At 35.3% G+C, this 14,528-nt stretch overlaps 1 protein-coding gene and 1 long non-coding RNA gene across 4 annotated transcripts in view; one reads left to right on the top strand and one right to left on the bottom strand.

The window, feature by feature from the left end:
- The window catches only part of SMARCA5 (SNF2 related chromatin remodeling ATPase 5), a 46,552-nt gene that overhangs the window by 9,678 nt on the left and 22,346 nt on the right, over positions 1 to 14,528 (top strand). Inside the window, exons 4-10 of the mRNA XM_019926524.3 lie at positions 1,715 to 1,815; positions 3,307 to 3,407; positions 4,178 to 4,357; positions 5,751 to 5,906; positions 6,005 to 6,136; positions 8,444 to 8,512; positions 11,379 to 11,488. Coding sequence (XP_019782083.1) covers positions 1,715 to 1,815; positions 3,307 to 3,407; positions 4,178 to 4,357; positions 5,751 to 5,906; positions 6,005 to 6,136; positions 8,444 to 8,512; positions 11,379 to 11,488 — 849 coding nt within the window. The remainder of the gene's footprint in view (positions 1 to 1,714; positions 1,816 to 3,306; positions 3,408 to 4,177; positions 4,358 to 5,750; positions 5,907 to 6,004; positions 6,137 to 8,443; positions 8,513 to 11,378; positions 11,489 to 14,528) is intronic.
- LOC141278816 (uncharacterized) lies at positions 28 to 9,926 on the bottom strand. 3 transcript variants are annotated; one of them, XR_012332156.1, is made up of 3 exons: positions 9,778 to 9,926; positions 3,066 to 3,173; positions 28 to 389 (listed from the first exon to the last, which is right to left on the bottom strand). It is a non-coding gene; the product is annotated as an uncharacterized lncRNA (long non-coding RNA). The 3 variants fall into 3 exon arrangements; XR_012332157.1 differs by lacking the exon at positions 28 to 389 and adding an exon at positions 1,769 to 1,899; XR_012332155.1 differs by lacking the exon at positions 28 to 389 and having other exon boundaries at positions 1,769 to 3,173.

Genomic DNA, 14,528 nt, shown 5'->3' with positions numbered 1-14,528 from the left:
TATGCTAGGTTATTTAAAAGAGGAGAGTACAAACTGTTATCAACACTGTTAAATTTACTACATAGTATACAGAAACATGGAGGTATTAGCTCTATCTCGAGGGCATTATCATCAAAAAGCATATTACCTTAATTTTATTTGGGGTATTCTACTCATCTGATATATCTTTTTTGCTAATCCATTGTTTGTAACCAAAGTGCTTTTGTTTTAATACGTATGAAACTTCATGAGAACTTTGCAATTCAGATGTATTTAAATTTTTCAGACTTGAAGTTTGCAGCTGTTTAAATAGCGTCAGTCTCGTGCTCTGGAAATGCAGACTGCTGTAATGGATATTGTTATGGGGTCATCAGTATGATGGCATGAGAAGAAACACTTCTATTAAGAGCCTGTAAGATAAAGATACCATGTAGTAAATAGATAAAAAATTGTTCAGCTTTGATCTTATTAGTGTTGGTGAAGAAAAGGAGTCTTGGTTAATAGATTTCTTTTCTACCCATCAAACCATCTTAAATGGAAAATTAGCTTAAGTGAAGTAATTAGGGTAATGGTACTGTCCTGTCCTTCAGTAAAAGTAGATATATGCTTTTTTTCCCCTTTCCATCATCCAGTTAACAATCAACGATGCCTCAATTTGAAGTAATAAAGCATATTCCAGCTTTTATCTTCAGTTTTAACAACCATAATAATTATCTTGATAATATATTGTGAAGGAGACTTTATAAAGAAAAAAACGAAGTTAATATTCTCAGTTTATGGAGAATAACTTGGGGTTGGGGGGGCGGGTAGATCTTTGCACTAGGTTTCATAGGGTTGGAATGCAGAGAAGCACAAGAAATAACACTTTTCACTAAGACCTTCTGATTAGAAGCACATAAAACAAACAAAAACATCCTTGCGTTTTTATTGCCTTGGCCTGTATTTCTGAGGACTATTTCTCTGTCTGGGAAGGCTGATTATCCTCTCCCATCAAGCATGTAGTTTTGGTAGAAATAAGCAGTAAGTTAGATTTAGAGGTCACAAGAGTGGAATAATCTACTGTTTTCTAATTTAAATGAAAATATTTGTTGAAAATATGAAGGTATAATTGGAAACTTGAGAATTGGGGAGTAAATAGTTTTACTTACCTGAGTCCTTTAGAGATTAAGACATCTGGCAATATTATAACTACAGAAAATTAGTTATTAAGAGGAAGTCTCTGATTCTCTTGGGATGTAGAATCTGGGCAAGTGTATTTAAAATGCTTTGAGTAATTCTGATGAATCTAGTTAAGAGTCATTGCTTAAGCCCAAAGTCTCTATTCTGCATATTCTGCAGCTTTTGGTGAAAGCTGTAGTTTTAAAAATGTGACTTTTGGTACTATTTGAGGTCGGGGGGCAAAATACTTAACTTTAAAATGCAAATTATGAGGTTTTTCTGACTGCATATTTCCTTGAAATTAGATTATCACATTTATGTTTATCAGGTTCTGGTTAACCTAAGGTATTACTCTATTTTGAAAACTGTATGTATATCTTAGAAAGCCATGTAAAACATTTCAGGTTTAAATTTACTAATTATTTCTACTGTTTACTTTTTTGTCTTAATTTACATCCCTGTTAAGAGATTATTGTGTAATCTTGGTCAGCCTCTTGACTATTATGTTGAAATAGTAGCTGGTAGTCAAAATTAAAGCCAAAACTCAAATCACTTGATTTTATTTTAAACTTGACAGCTATCGGCACCGAAGAACAGAGCAAGAGGAGGATGAAGAATTATTAACAGAAAGCTCCAAAGCAACCAATGTTTGCACTCGATTTGAAGACTCTCCATCATGTACGTTACACATATTTAATTACTTGATCTCTGAAACATCCCCTTGTGAGATATCCTTTGGTTAATGTTCTGGATTTTTCTTGGCTGTAATTTATAAATGGAATTTTTAGTGATCTTTTGAAATTTATTGATAATGAAATGAACTTCAGATATTTTTTGGATGGAAGCCATAGTATATTAGTACAATAGTGGTGCTGTATTTCAAAGGGTCATAAAACGCCATTGTGCTTGTTGTGGCCTGAATGTATATGTAAAACTGGGAATGAAGTTTGCCTTATATTTGCCCCAGATAAGAAGACTAATGTGTAAAAAAGGGCACTTCATAAAGACTGTTTTTACTCATCTTCTGATTTTCTATCTGTTTTAAATTTTTTTCCAAAATGTACTTGTTATTAAAGGTTTTCCAAGAGAAAACATGGTTAACAAGGTTTAGGTTTTACCCATATATGATCTTGGTTGTCTGGTGGCACGGTTGTCTTCACTGAAGCCCAGCGTTTTTTTCCTGACCTCCTTTCTCTGTCTCACTTGATGACAAGTTTGTATGATCATAGTGGTTGTGAGCCAAAAAAAATTTATAATAGTCAATATAGGATGTATAGTTTGGATTTGTTATCTTAATAATTAGCAAACTGAACTTCGGGGAAGATAGGATTTGGTTAGAAATTCAGCAGGCTGGTTAAAGCGTGTACCTCCAGATTTTTTTTTTGTTTTGCTACACAGTACGCAGTTTCCATTTCTTTTCATGAAGCTAGAGGCCAGAACCAGATTTACCAGGAGAAAGGAAATTTGAATGATTTGTTATCTCTTTCTCACATTCCTACATTGTAACTAGTTTTCCCAGCATTGATGAACTCTTCATCTCAAAGCAGTGTTTTTCAAAAGGGATGGAGTACAAAATACATAGTTTTTTAAAAAAGTTGGGTTATTTATGTTCCATATACTTAGTAGTTATTATGGGGTGGGAAATATGTAATAAACCCTGAAAGAGATACAGTTCCTTTTTGTAGGACCCCTTGGAAAAGTAAAAAAAGTAAATTAGGGAAGGGTAAAGGAAAAACGATCTCTTCTAATTCCTATTTCCTCTTTGTTAGGACAAAAACAAAGTCCCCAGAGGTCATCAGGGAAGGTGAAAACGTTTGGTTAGAAACACTTGTAGTAACATTGAAAAAGGAAATAGAGAGGCCAAAGAGTCTCTAGGACCAGTATATGGGTAACATAGGAACTGAGTGATTGAGGTACTCTGATGCCACCTGTCATGGTTCCTGTACTCGGTTGTCTTCCATATCCGTCATCTCCACTCCAGACCACCGCCACTACCTCCACTGATTTGAAACTTGCAAAATTACCATTCTTAAGACCTAGTAAAGAAAGTACAGTCAGAATAAACATGTGTAGGCCCAAGTTAAACCTCTGAGTATCAGATGGAGGGGGAGCTTCCCACCTGTTTTTATTGTCTTTAAAATGTGCATGTCGTTTTTCTTTTGTTCTTAGATGTAAAATGGGGTAAACTGAGAGATTATCAGGTCCGAGGATTAAATTGGCTCATTTCTTTGTATGAGAACGGCATCAATGGTATCCTAGCAGATGAAATGGTATGTGTTTGATAGCTTTGTACAAGTCCACATTTTATAATTTAAAACCTTATACATCATTAGATTTATAAAAGTTAAGGCTTGCAGCATATAGTTTATTGATTATACTCTAGAACTGTTAGCAAACTAACCCTCTGTCAAACTGATAAAAGCTCACTTTAGTTGCATAAGTGGGATCTTACATCTGTACTTCAGCTGTGAGGAATTATTATCTATGAAAGTATAATAAATTTAAAAATAATACATTTTGAGAAACATGCCTTTGGTTGACTTTTACAATGTAATGATTTGGCCATCTCCCTTCAATTCTACAAAACACAGGTGGTGGGGTCAATTGAATGTCATCGAGAAATATTTTATCCATGATGGTAGCTTGTACAGTTCTGTCCCGTAAAACATTATATCTTGTTTACTATTTACTAGTTATGTAGTGAATGTTTTATGTTTCCCTATAGCTATAGTGCCAAGACAATTGCTTAGAGAAAGTATGGAATCAAAAGAAATAGGTATCAATTCTAGCTCTGCTAGGTGACCTTGGGAAAGTCACTTAAATATCTGGGCCTTATGGAGATGGTAATAGTACATCCTTCAAAGGCTTGTGAAGGTTAAATGACGTAACACTTGTAAACTTGACACATACTAAGTTTTTGCCATTTGTTAGCTGTACACATAGCTTTTCTTTTAAATGTTTCCATATATGTCGGGAAGGATGAATATGGAAGTCTGTTTTGTTTTTGTATTTCATTGCTTTGTGTTTATTTTTCTTTCAGGGCCTGGGAAAGACTCTTCAAACAATTTCTCTTCTTGGGTACATGAAACACTATAGAAACATTCCTGGTCCTCATATGGTTTTGGTTCCTAAGTCTACATTACACAACTGGATGAGTGAATTCAAGAGATGGGTACCAACACTTAGGTCTGTTTGTTTAATAGGAGATAAAGAACAAAGAGTAAGTTTCTCATATTTCATTACATTTTTGATATTAAAAGAATTTGAATTTAGGTTTTGTGGGAGGGGGATAATTAGAGGAGGGATAAAAGGAGAGGAAAAAGGGTCCAATAATAAGCTTGGTCTTCACAAATATTAGTAATTTATAAGTGGAATATTTTTTTGATGGTTAAGATTTATACTATGAAAATGGTGTTGTAGACTGTAGAAAGCTATAAGAATATAGTTGTTTTCTCTCCTGCTTTCTGGGGGTAGTTACAAAATCAAAGGCTGTGTCTCATTCTAGCAGCATTTTCTTTTTTTTCTTTTTTTTTTTTTTTTTTTTTTTTTTTTTTTTTTTTTTTTGCCGTACGCGGGCCTCTCACTGTTGTGGCCTCTCCCGTTGTGGAGCACAGGCCCCGGACGCGCAGGCTCAGCGGCCATGGCTCACGGGCCTAGCGCTCCGCGGCATGTGGGATCTTCCTGGACCAGGGCACGAACCTGTATCCCCTGCATCCGCAGGCGGACTCTCAACCACTGCGCCACCAGGGGAGCCCCATTTTCTTATTTTTAAAAGAAGTTTTGAGTGTGTGAGGTGGTTAGAAATTTAAGGAGCCAGATTTTTAGATTGATGTATATAATGGTAATAGTCATGGAATAGTAATTTGTAATAGTAAATAATAATGTAAATAGTAACGTGATGAGTCGGTGTGATAACTATCGAAATAAGTTAAAATATTGATAAGTTGGCACATCCTTTTTGGAAGAAGATACGGAAATAATGACACTATTAAGAGTATAAAATTCAGATTAAAAAATGTACTCATACTGCATTGAAGGACTATGTACCTAATTTTGTTTTCCCTTTATTCAGCTATCAGTGATGACTCTAGATTTCTTTTCTCCCTTTTTGTATTCTAAGTTACAAAATTGCTTATTATGCTTTGAAGCCCAATTGTTTAACCAGTCTTTAGTTTCCTCACCTGTAAAATGAGAAAATTAATAGCAGTGTCTTAATAGATCTATAAACATAAAAGGAATGAAAGTGCTTACTGCAAACTAGCCTTTACTCCTTATCTATCTTTATGTCAGAAAACTCTCTATCCTTTTCTAAACCTATGTGCTAAGAATTTCAGCACCTAGTGGAATCGAGGAAAGAAGACATTTTAATAGTTAGTCTGTTGACTTTTGTACCGAAGAATTTTGTCAGTTTGTTTTTACTAAATGGCTCTGACATGATTACTTCATGGTTAATGAAGTTACTTTGAGCTGGTTCTAGCTGCTTGCGTACTATAGATGACTCTTCTTTTTACTCTTCCCACCCCCTTTTACATAGTAGATTACCTCCTTGTCATCAGTAAATTTAATGTGTAGTTTATTTCTGCATGGTGTAAATTTTTTCTTTTGCTACACAGGCTGCTTTCGTCAGAGACGTTTTATTACCAGGAGAATGGGATGTATGTGTAACATCTTATGAAATGCTTATTAAAGAGAAGTCTGTTTTCAAGAAATTTAATTGGAGGTACTTAGTTATAGATGAAGCTCACAGGATCAAGAATGAAAAATCGAAGGTAATTTGATATTTAGATGTGCAAATCATTTGTACCTTAGTTTAGAATTCGATCGATGTACAGAATATTCATCCTAATGATGAATTTGTTTCTTTCAGTTGTCAGAAATAGTGAGGGAATTCAAGACTACAAATCGACTATTATTAACTGGAACACCTCTTCAAAACAACCTGCATGAGCTTTGGTCACTTCTTAATTTTTTGTTGCCAGATGTCTTTAATTCAGCTGATGTAAGTATTTCTTATTATTTTCTAGTTGGAATAATGTTTTTTAATACTATACATTTTTGTAATAGAATTGGCCTGCTTCAGAAATCAAACAAATGGGGCTTCCCTGGTGGTGCAGTGGTTGAGAGTCCACCTGCCGATGCAGGGGACACGGGTTCGTGCTCTGGTCCGGGAAGATCCCACATGCCGCGGAGCGGCTGGGCCTGTGAGCCATAGCCGCTGAGCCTGCGTGTCCGGAGCTCTGCAACGGGAGAGGCCACAACAGTGAGAGGCCTGTGTATCGCAAAACAAACAAACAAACAAATGAACTCATAGAAAAAGAGATCAGATTTGTAGTTACCAGAGGCAGAGGGAGGGGGGGAATTGGATGAAGCCAGTCAAAAGGCACAAAGTTTATTGTACTTATTTATCTTCCACTTATAAATAAGTAACAGAGATGTAATGTACAGAGTGATAAACGTAGTTAACACTGCTGTATGTTATACATGAAAGTTGTTGAGAGTAAACAACAACTAAGAGTAATTAATAGTAATAAATCCTAAGAGTTTTCATTACAAGGAAAAATATTTTTTGTTTCTTTGATTTTGTACATATATGAGATGATGGATGTTCTGTAAACATTGTGATAATCATTTCATGATGTGTGTAAGTCAAATCATTGTGCTGTACACCTTAAACTTACCCAGAGCTGTGTGTCAGTTTATCTCAATAAAACCAGAAGAATAAAAAAAAAGAATTGGCCTACCTTTCAGTCTACTTGAGATAATCATTACTTTTTTACGCCTTTAGGTAGTTAGCCTCGTGTAACCTACTAAGTTTTGTATGCATTCTGAGAATTTACTTTTGTGCCTTTTGATTTTAGTCTTATTTTAGAAATCATGGTTTGTTCTCTCTGGAATGTCATAGAGTCACATTCTTATTTGGTGGTCCTGTTGGCCTGACATTGTTTCAGTGGCTCTAGGTGGATTGCTTATGTTTTTAAGGTAGTGCTCAGGGTGTTCCCCCAAGTGAATTTGCGTACTTCATGTTGCCTGTGTTTTAAGTCCCCAGGATGCCCTCTCCCCAAGATGGCCTTCAATTTGGTGAAATATGTCTAACCATTCTTTCTTACGGTCTAGCAAACATAGAACCTAATCCTCACCTTTGATAGATTATTTGCAGTGATGGAAATGGTTAATTAACTATTTGAACTGTTGGTTGTACTTAGGAACATAATGTACATTATGTCGAGAGTCTGTGCTTATTAGTAATTTCATTTTTTTGTTGGACTAGAATTCATTTTTGACCCTTTGTTCCCATTGCTGGAGTGTGTGTGGCTTTGAAGAGCTTATTCAAATAAGTTCCAAAAAGGTGTTAATTTTGGTTTGTTGTGTTAAGTAAGGATCATTTTAAGAGTAGAGAAAATTGTGTTCTTGAAAGACATTTAGTCAGTGTCATCAAGCTACTTTAGTTCTGCTTTATGTATTTTGATTTTGTTTTTGAGATAATTTTTTTCCTACCACATTGACACTTCCATTTGTTTAATAATCTCTGCTAAAGCTTTGTTTTAGTTAACACAGTGAACTCTAAGATTATGTTTACTAACAAAGCAAATACAGTTGACCCTGAACAATACAAGTTTGAACTGGGCGGGTCCACATTTTTTTTTTTCAGTAGTAAATACTATAGTTCTGCATGATCCACAGTGGGAGGGCTGCCTATAAGTTACATGTGGATTTTCAGCTGCATGGAGTATTGGTGCTCCTAACCTCTGCATTGTTCAAGGGTCAGCTGTATATAATAAATATGCTAAAGAGGTAAGGATAGGGAAACTGTCCTTGTTCAAATCCTACCCAAATACTAATGAAATGCTGATAATCTCAATTTCACTTTTAGTAAGTTTAATGAAAATTGACATTGCTCTAGAAAGCTTGTGTTTGAGTAGTCTGAATGGCCTTTGAGAACAAACCGTGAAGTGGTTTTAGTTTTTAAGGTTTTCTGAAACTGAAGAAGGATATTTTTTCAAGGATATTGATTTTCTAATTCTGTAAAACTTGGTTTCTAACAATTTTCTTTTCACTATGAAACTTGGCATCTGGATGTTTTTGAGAAAAATGTTAAGGAAATTATGATTCTCAAACTAGTTCTAAAATTAATTGCTAACAATAGCGCATATGAAAAGTAAAGAATTGAACTAAATGATATTTGTGGTTCACAACTCAAACATTGAATTAATTTTAGAAATTATTATATGCTATATAACTAGCATAACAGGGTATTTGTAGTTAATATTATCTCTGATCTTAACGTATTTTTTATTTGTTAATCTAGGACTTTGATTCCTGGTTTGATACAAACAATTGCCTTGGGGATCAAAAGCTAGTTGAGAGGCTTCATATGGTAAGTATTTTGGAGTAGGGTTAGAAAGCATATTTCCAGTGGGAAAAATGCTACAGATTTAAATTAGTGCATTATTTTTCTGTTAACAGAAAGCACAGTGGCTTTAGCATCAGATCTGTTTGAATCCTGCCCACTTAACTGCTTAATCTTATGATGGGAGGGGGGGTAATATAGGCAGTTTTAGCCTTAGAACGAACCTAGGGTGGAATACTAACTTTATGAAGGAAAAAAGTAATCCCTTAGGGTTAAAAAAGTACAGTGGGGGAAAGAAGAGTTGCATAAGGACTTAATATAGATAAGTTTTGGAAGCTTAGTTCCATTTACATTCCGTAGGAGAATCTAACAGATTTTGTTCTAAAAGGCCAAAGGTCCATCTGTTGTTCTTAAATCCAGTGACTGTGTGTAAGCAGTTGCTAATAGCTCAGTGCGAGAAGAGTTGATATGTTTTTGCCGTGAAGTATGGCTTCGTTTCTTCCTGTGGAGATTCACAAGTGAAAGTTGGTAGGAAGATAGAAATTTCTCTGATAGACCACAAATTGTGATACCCTGGCCTGCAGGGTAAATATATCAAGCTTTAATTTGCTAGAGTTGCTGGCTCCATTGTCAGTTTTCTGTAAACATTGTGCTAATTTCAGTCTCTCTGCTTACCTTTTTTGCCACATCTAGTATCCCCTTTCCTGCCCTCTAACTGATAACACCTAGGCCAAGACTCAGTGGTGATGTCACTTTCTCCATGAATACCCAGGCTGAGACCAGCCTAGAGACTCCTTCTGTATATTCTATCTTTACTAATCTTGACATTCTAAGTTATAGGACTTTGCACAGGGTACTGAAATGACTTATTTACACATGTTTTCCCTGCTGCATTGTAAACACAAAGGCAGAGTATGTCTTAACATTTGTTCTTGTATCCCTAGCACAATGCCTGGCTCAAAGTGGATATTTGATTAAGGGGAAAAAATTAAAAATTTTATGAATGTTCCGATATTTCTTTCTACATAAATTAATTTTTAAGATACTTTAAAATTCTATGTACTGAAATTTTATTTTGTTAAACATTTGAAGATGATGATCTAGACACCTTTGTTTCAATTTAGATGGCATTCAAGCATGTAAGCACTTAGATTTATCTGTTTGAAGGACTGTGGAGTATATATGTAGGCTTTGCTTTAATAAATAGATGGGTATATGTAGGTAAAGCATACTAAAATCCACACAACAGAATACCAGTTTTGGCATTTGTTTGTTTGTATGAAGATACTTACCAAATCAGGGGAAAAGGTCTGGTGGCTACCATTCTGCTCTGTCCTGAAAATCCCACCATAGCTCCTGTGATCTCATAATGAAAGAGTATATTCACAATCACATGGGTGTACTTAGGAATGAGATAATTCTTGTCGTATGAGTTTTCTATTGTTGCAACACCCCCCAGCACCCCCAAAAACCCGCACCAAAACCTAAATTGTATGTGTTTTAATAATTCCAGAAGTTATGAGTTGGCTGAGAGGGCTCTTTGCTGGTTTTACCTGTACTTATCCAGCTGCATATACCTGGACGGTTCTGGAAGAGGGCCAGTGGGGCTGAAGGTCCTTGCTCATGTGTCTGGCAGTTGGTGCTAGCTTCCGGCTAGGGCCGCACTAGCTTCCTTACGTGATGGCATTAGAGTACTGTTGCTTATTATTTTTCTCACCAATTTTTAATTTGTTTTGTGGTGATTATATTTTTATAAGCTAGTGTAAATAGAACAAAGGATGACACAAATAAAAGAATATCTTTAGTTTTATAGATGTCAACTGCATACAACATTGGTATGTCTCACAAGTATAATGTTGTGTAAAAGAAACCAGATATAAATGAGCATGAGTCTTTATAGTTAAAAACAGGCAAAACTAATTTATGATGTTAAAAAGTATGAATATTGCTTACCTTTGGGAAGAAAAAGGGGGATAGTGACTGGTAAGTTTACAGAAGGATTTATGGGATGTTCTGTTTATCTAGGAGATGGTTACATGGGTATGTTTACTTGATTAAAATGCATTCACGATTTGTATACTTTGTATACTTTACATTTGTATACTTTACATTTGTCTACTTCCATAAGAAAATGGTAGTAAATTAAAAAACTGTAACCATGAAGACATCTTAATGTAGACCTAGCTATTTCTTAAGTAATGTTAGACAGTCTGCATGCAGGTAACTAGTTTGAAATCTGAGAGGCAATGAATGTTGAAAATATCATCTTGAAAATTTACTATTTTTAATACTTTATGACAGTATATATTTTTTAAAAATTTTTGTTGGAGTATAGTTGCTTTACAATGTTGTGTTAGTTTCTGCTGTACAGCAAAGTGAATCAGCCATAGGTATACATACAACCCCTCCTTTTTGGATTTCCGTCCCATTTAACTCACCACAGAGCACTGAGTAGAGTTCCCTGTGCTACACAGCAGGCTCTCACTAGTTATCTGTTTTATACATAGTATCAATAGTGTATATATATCAGTCCCAATCTCCCAGTTCATCTCGCCCTCCCCTTCTCCCTTGGTATCCATACATTTTCTACATCTCTTTCTGCTTTGTAAATAAGATCCTCTATACCAGTTTTTTCAGATTCCACATATATGCGTTAATATAAGATATTAATTTTTCTCTTTCTGACTACATATTGAAAAAATATTAATCTTAACATTACTCTTTAGGAAATCACTAATAATAAGCTGTATATTTGGAAGGAAGAAGTCCTAAGAATAATTTGATGTCCAAGAAGTTACATTTCTTTCTATGTATTTAATAGACACTTTTGAGATCCTGAAATAATACTTATATTACAGATAAGGTCATCTGCATTTCTTTTTGCTCTTTTAAGGTTTTGCGTCCATTCCTCCTTCGTAGAATTAAGGCTGATGTTGAAAAGAGTTTGCCTCCAAAGAAGGAAGTAAAAATCTATGTGGGTCTCAGCAAAATGCAAAGGGAATGGTATGTGTTCTGAGACGTTTTTGAAATCACTCTTGATCCTGTACTAACTTTCATTTGTATTTTATTTTCCTAACTTGTGTTGTCAAGGAATTCTGTTTGCTAGATTAAACTCAGCCTAAAGAGTTTCCCAGTCGTATAATTTGATTAGGACTTGCTAATCAAATTTGTGATGCAAAGCCTTTATTAGATGAAGGAATCAAGTTGGGAGGTTTATGAATTCAAAAATTAAACTTGGCATTTAACAGGGATGCATTTAAAGCCTGCTGCTTGGGTTTCTATAAAAGAAGCTGTGGTGGCACAGATGTGAGACATGTGGTTAACCCGGTGGTTCATAAATACTGGCCCGTGGACTAGTGTTAGTCCCTGATGAAGTTGGAGATTGTAGAGGTATGAGAAAACTTAAGTGCTTTCTCTTATCGCAGAAAGCTACATTTATTTAATTTAAAAGACTCCGTTCTGAGTTGATGTTTTATTTTAGGCAGGATAAAATGTCCTTTTGTGAAATTATGGTGATGACACATGGTAGCTACTTTTACAATACTTGAATAGGACATACTAAAAAAGTTGAAAACCTTGTAAGTTTTTAATTATCTTTTTCTTTTCTTTTTTTTTTGAATTTTATTATATTTTTTTATACAGCAGGTTCTTATTAGTCATCAATTTTATACACATCAGTGTATACATGTCAATCCTAATCTCCCAATTCATCACAGCACCACCCCCACCACCCTGCGGCTTTCCCCCCTTGGTGTCCATACGTTTGTTCTCTACATCTGTGTCTCAGTTTCTGCCCTGCAAACCGGTATATCTGTACCATTTTTCTAGGTTCCACATATGTGCGTTAATATACGATATTTGTTTTTCCTCTTTCTGACTGACTTCACTCTGTATGACAGTCTCTAGATTCATCCACATCTCTACAAATGACCCAATTTCGTTCCTTTTTATGACTGAGTAATATTCCATTGTATATACGTACCACATCTTCTTTATCCATTCGTCTGGTGCTGGGCATTTAGGTTGCTTTCATGACCTGGCTATTGTAAATAGTGCTGCAATGAATATTGGGGTGCGTGTGTCCTTTTGAATTATGGTTATCTCTGGGTATACGCCCAGTAGTGAGTCATATGGTAATTCTGTTTTGAGTTTTTTAAGGAACCTCTGTACTGTTCTCCATAGGGGCTGTATCATTTACATTCCCACCAACAGTGCAAGAGGGTTCCCTTTTCTCCACAACCTCTCCAGCATTTGTTGTTTGTAGATTTTCTGATGATACCCATTCTAACTGGTGTGAGGTGACACCTCATTTTACTTTTGATTTGCATTTCTCTAACAATTAGTGATGTTGAGCAGCTTTTCATGTGCTTATTGGCCATCTGTATGTCGTCTTTGGAGAAATGTCTGTCTAGGTCTTTTGCCCGTTTTTGGATTTGTGTTTTTGATATTGAGCTGCGTGAGCTGTTTATGTATTTTGGAGATTAATCCTTTGTCCGTTGCTTCATTTGCAAATATTTACTCCCATTCTGAGGGTTGTCTTTTTGTCTTGTTTGCAGTTTCCTTTGCTTTGCAAAAGCTTTGAAGTTTCATTAGGTCCCATTCATTTATTTTTGTTTTTATTTCCATTACTCTAGGAGGTGGGTCAAAAAAGATCTTGTTGTGATTTATGTGAAAGAGTGTTCTTCCTATGTTTTCCTCTAAGAGTTTTATAGTGTCCGGTCTTACATTTAGGTCTCTCATCCATTTTGAGTTTATTTTTGTGTATGGTGTTAGGGAGTGTTCTGACTTCATTCTTTTACATGTAGCTTTCCACTTTTCCCAGCATCAGTTATTGAAGAGACTGTCTTTTCTCCATTGTACATGCTTGCCTCCTTTGTCATAGATTAGTTGACCATAGGTGTGTGGGTTTATCTCTGGGCTTTCTATCCTGTTCCATTGATCTGTATCTCTGTTTTTGAGCTGGTACCATATTGTCTTGATTACTGTAGCTTTGTATTATCTGAAGTCAGGGAGTCTGATTCTTCCAGCTCTGCTTTTTTTCCTCAAGACTGCTTTGGCTATTCGGGGTCTTTTGTGTCTCCATACAAATTTTAAGATTTTTTGTTTTAGTTCTGTAAAAAATGCCATTGGTAATTTGATAGGGATTGCATTGAATCGGTAGATTGTTTGGGTAGTATAGTCGTTTTCACAGTGTTGATTCTTCCAATCCAAGAACATGGTATATCTCTCCATCTGTTTGTGTCATCTTTCATTTCTTTTATCAGTGTCTTATAGTTTTCTGCATACAGGTCTTTTGTCTCCCTAGGTAGGTTTATTCCTAGGTATTTTATTCTTTTTGTTGCAATGGTAAATGGGAGTGTTTCCTTAATTTCTCTTTCAGATTTTTCATCATTAGTGTATCGGAATGCAAGAGGTTTCTGTGCATTATTTTTGTATCTTGCTACTTTACCAAATTCATTGATTAGCTTTAGTAGTTTTCTGGTGGCATCTTTAGGATTCTCTCTATATATTATCATGTCATCTGCAAACAGTGACAGTTTTAGTACTTCTTTTCCAATTTGGATTCCTTTTATTTCTTTTTCTTCTCTGATTGCCATGGCTAGGACTTCCAAAACTATGTTGAATAATAGTGGTGAGAGTGGACATCTTTGTCTTGTTCCTGATCTTAGAAGAAATGCTTTCTGTCTTTCACCATTGAGAATGATGTTTGCTGTGGGTTTGTCGTATATGGCCTTTATTATGTTGAGGTAGGTTCCCTCTATGCCCACTTTCTGGAGAGTTTTTATCATAAATACGTGTTGAATTTTGTCAAAAGCTTTTTCTGCATCTATTGAGATGATCATATGGTTTTTATTCAATTTATTAATATGGTGTATCACATTGATTGATTTGTGTGTATTAAAGAATCCTTGCATCCCTGGGATAAATCCCACTTGATCATGGTGTATGATCCTTTTAATGTGTTGCTGGATTCTGTTTGCTAGTATTTTGTTGAGGATTTTTGCATCTATATTCATCAGTGATATTGGTCTGTTATTTTCTT

The sequence above is a fragment of the Tursiops truncatus genome, chromosome 5, assembly GCF_011762595.2.
Source record: "Tursiops truncatus isolate mTurTru1 chromosome 5, mTurTru1.mat.Y, whole genome shotgun sequence".
NCBI lineage: Eukaryota > Metazoa > Chordata > Mammalia > Artiodactyla > Delphinidae > Tursiops > Tursiops truncatus.
This window is presented reverse-complemented; position numbering and strand designations above follow the sequence as displayed.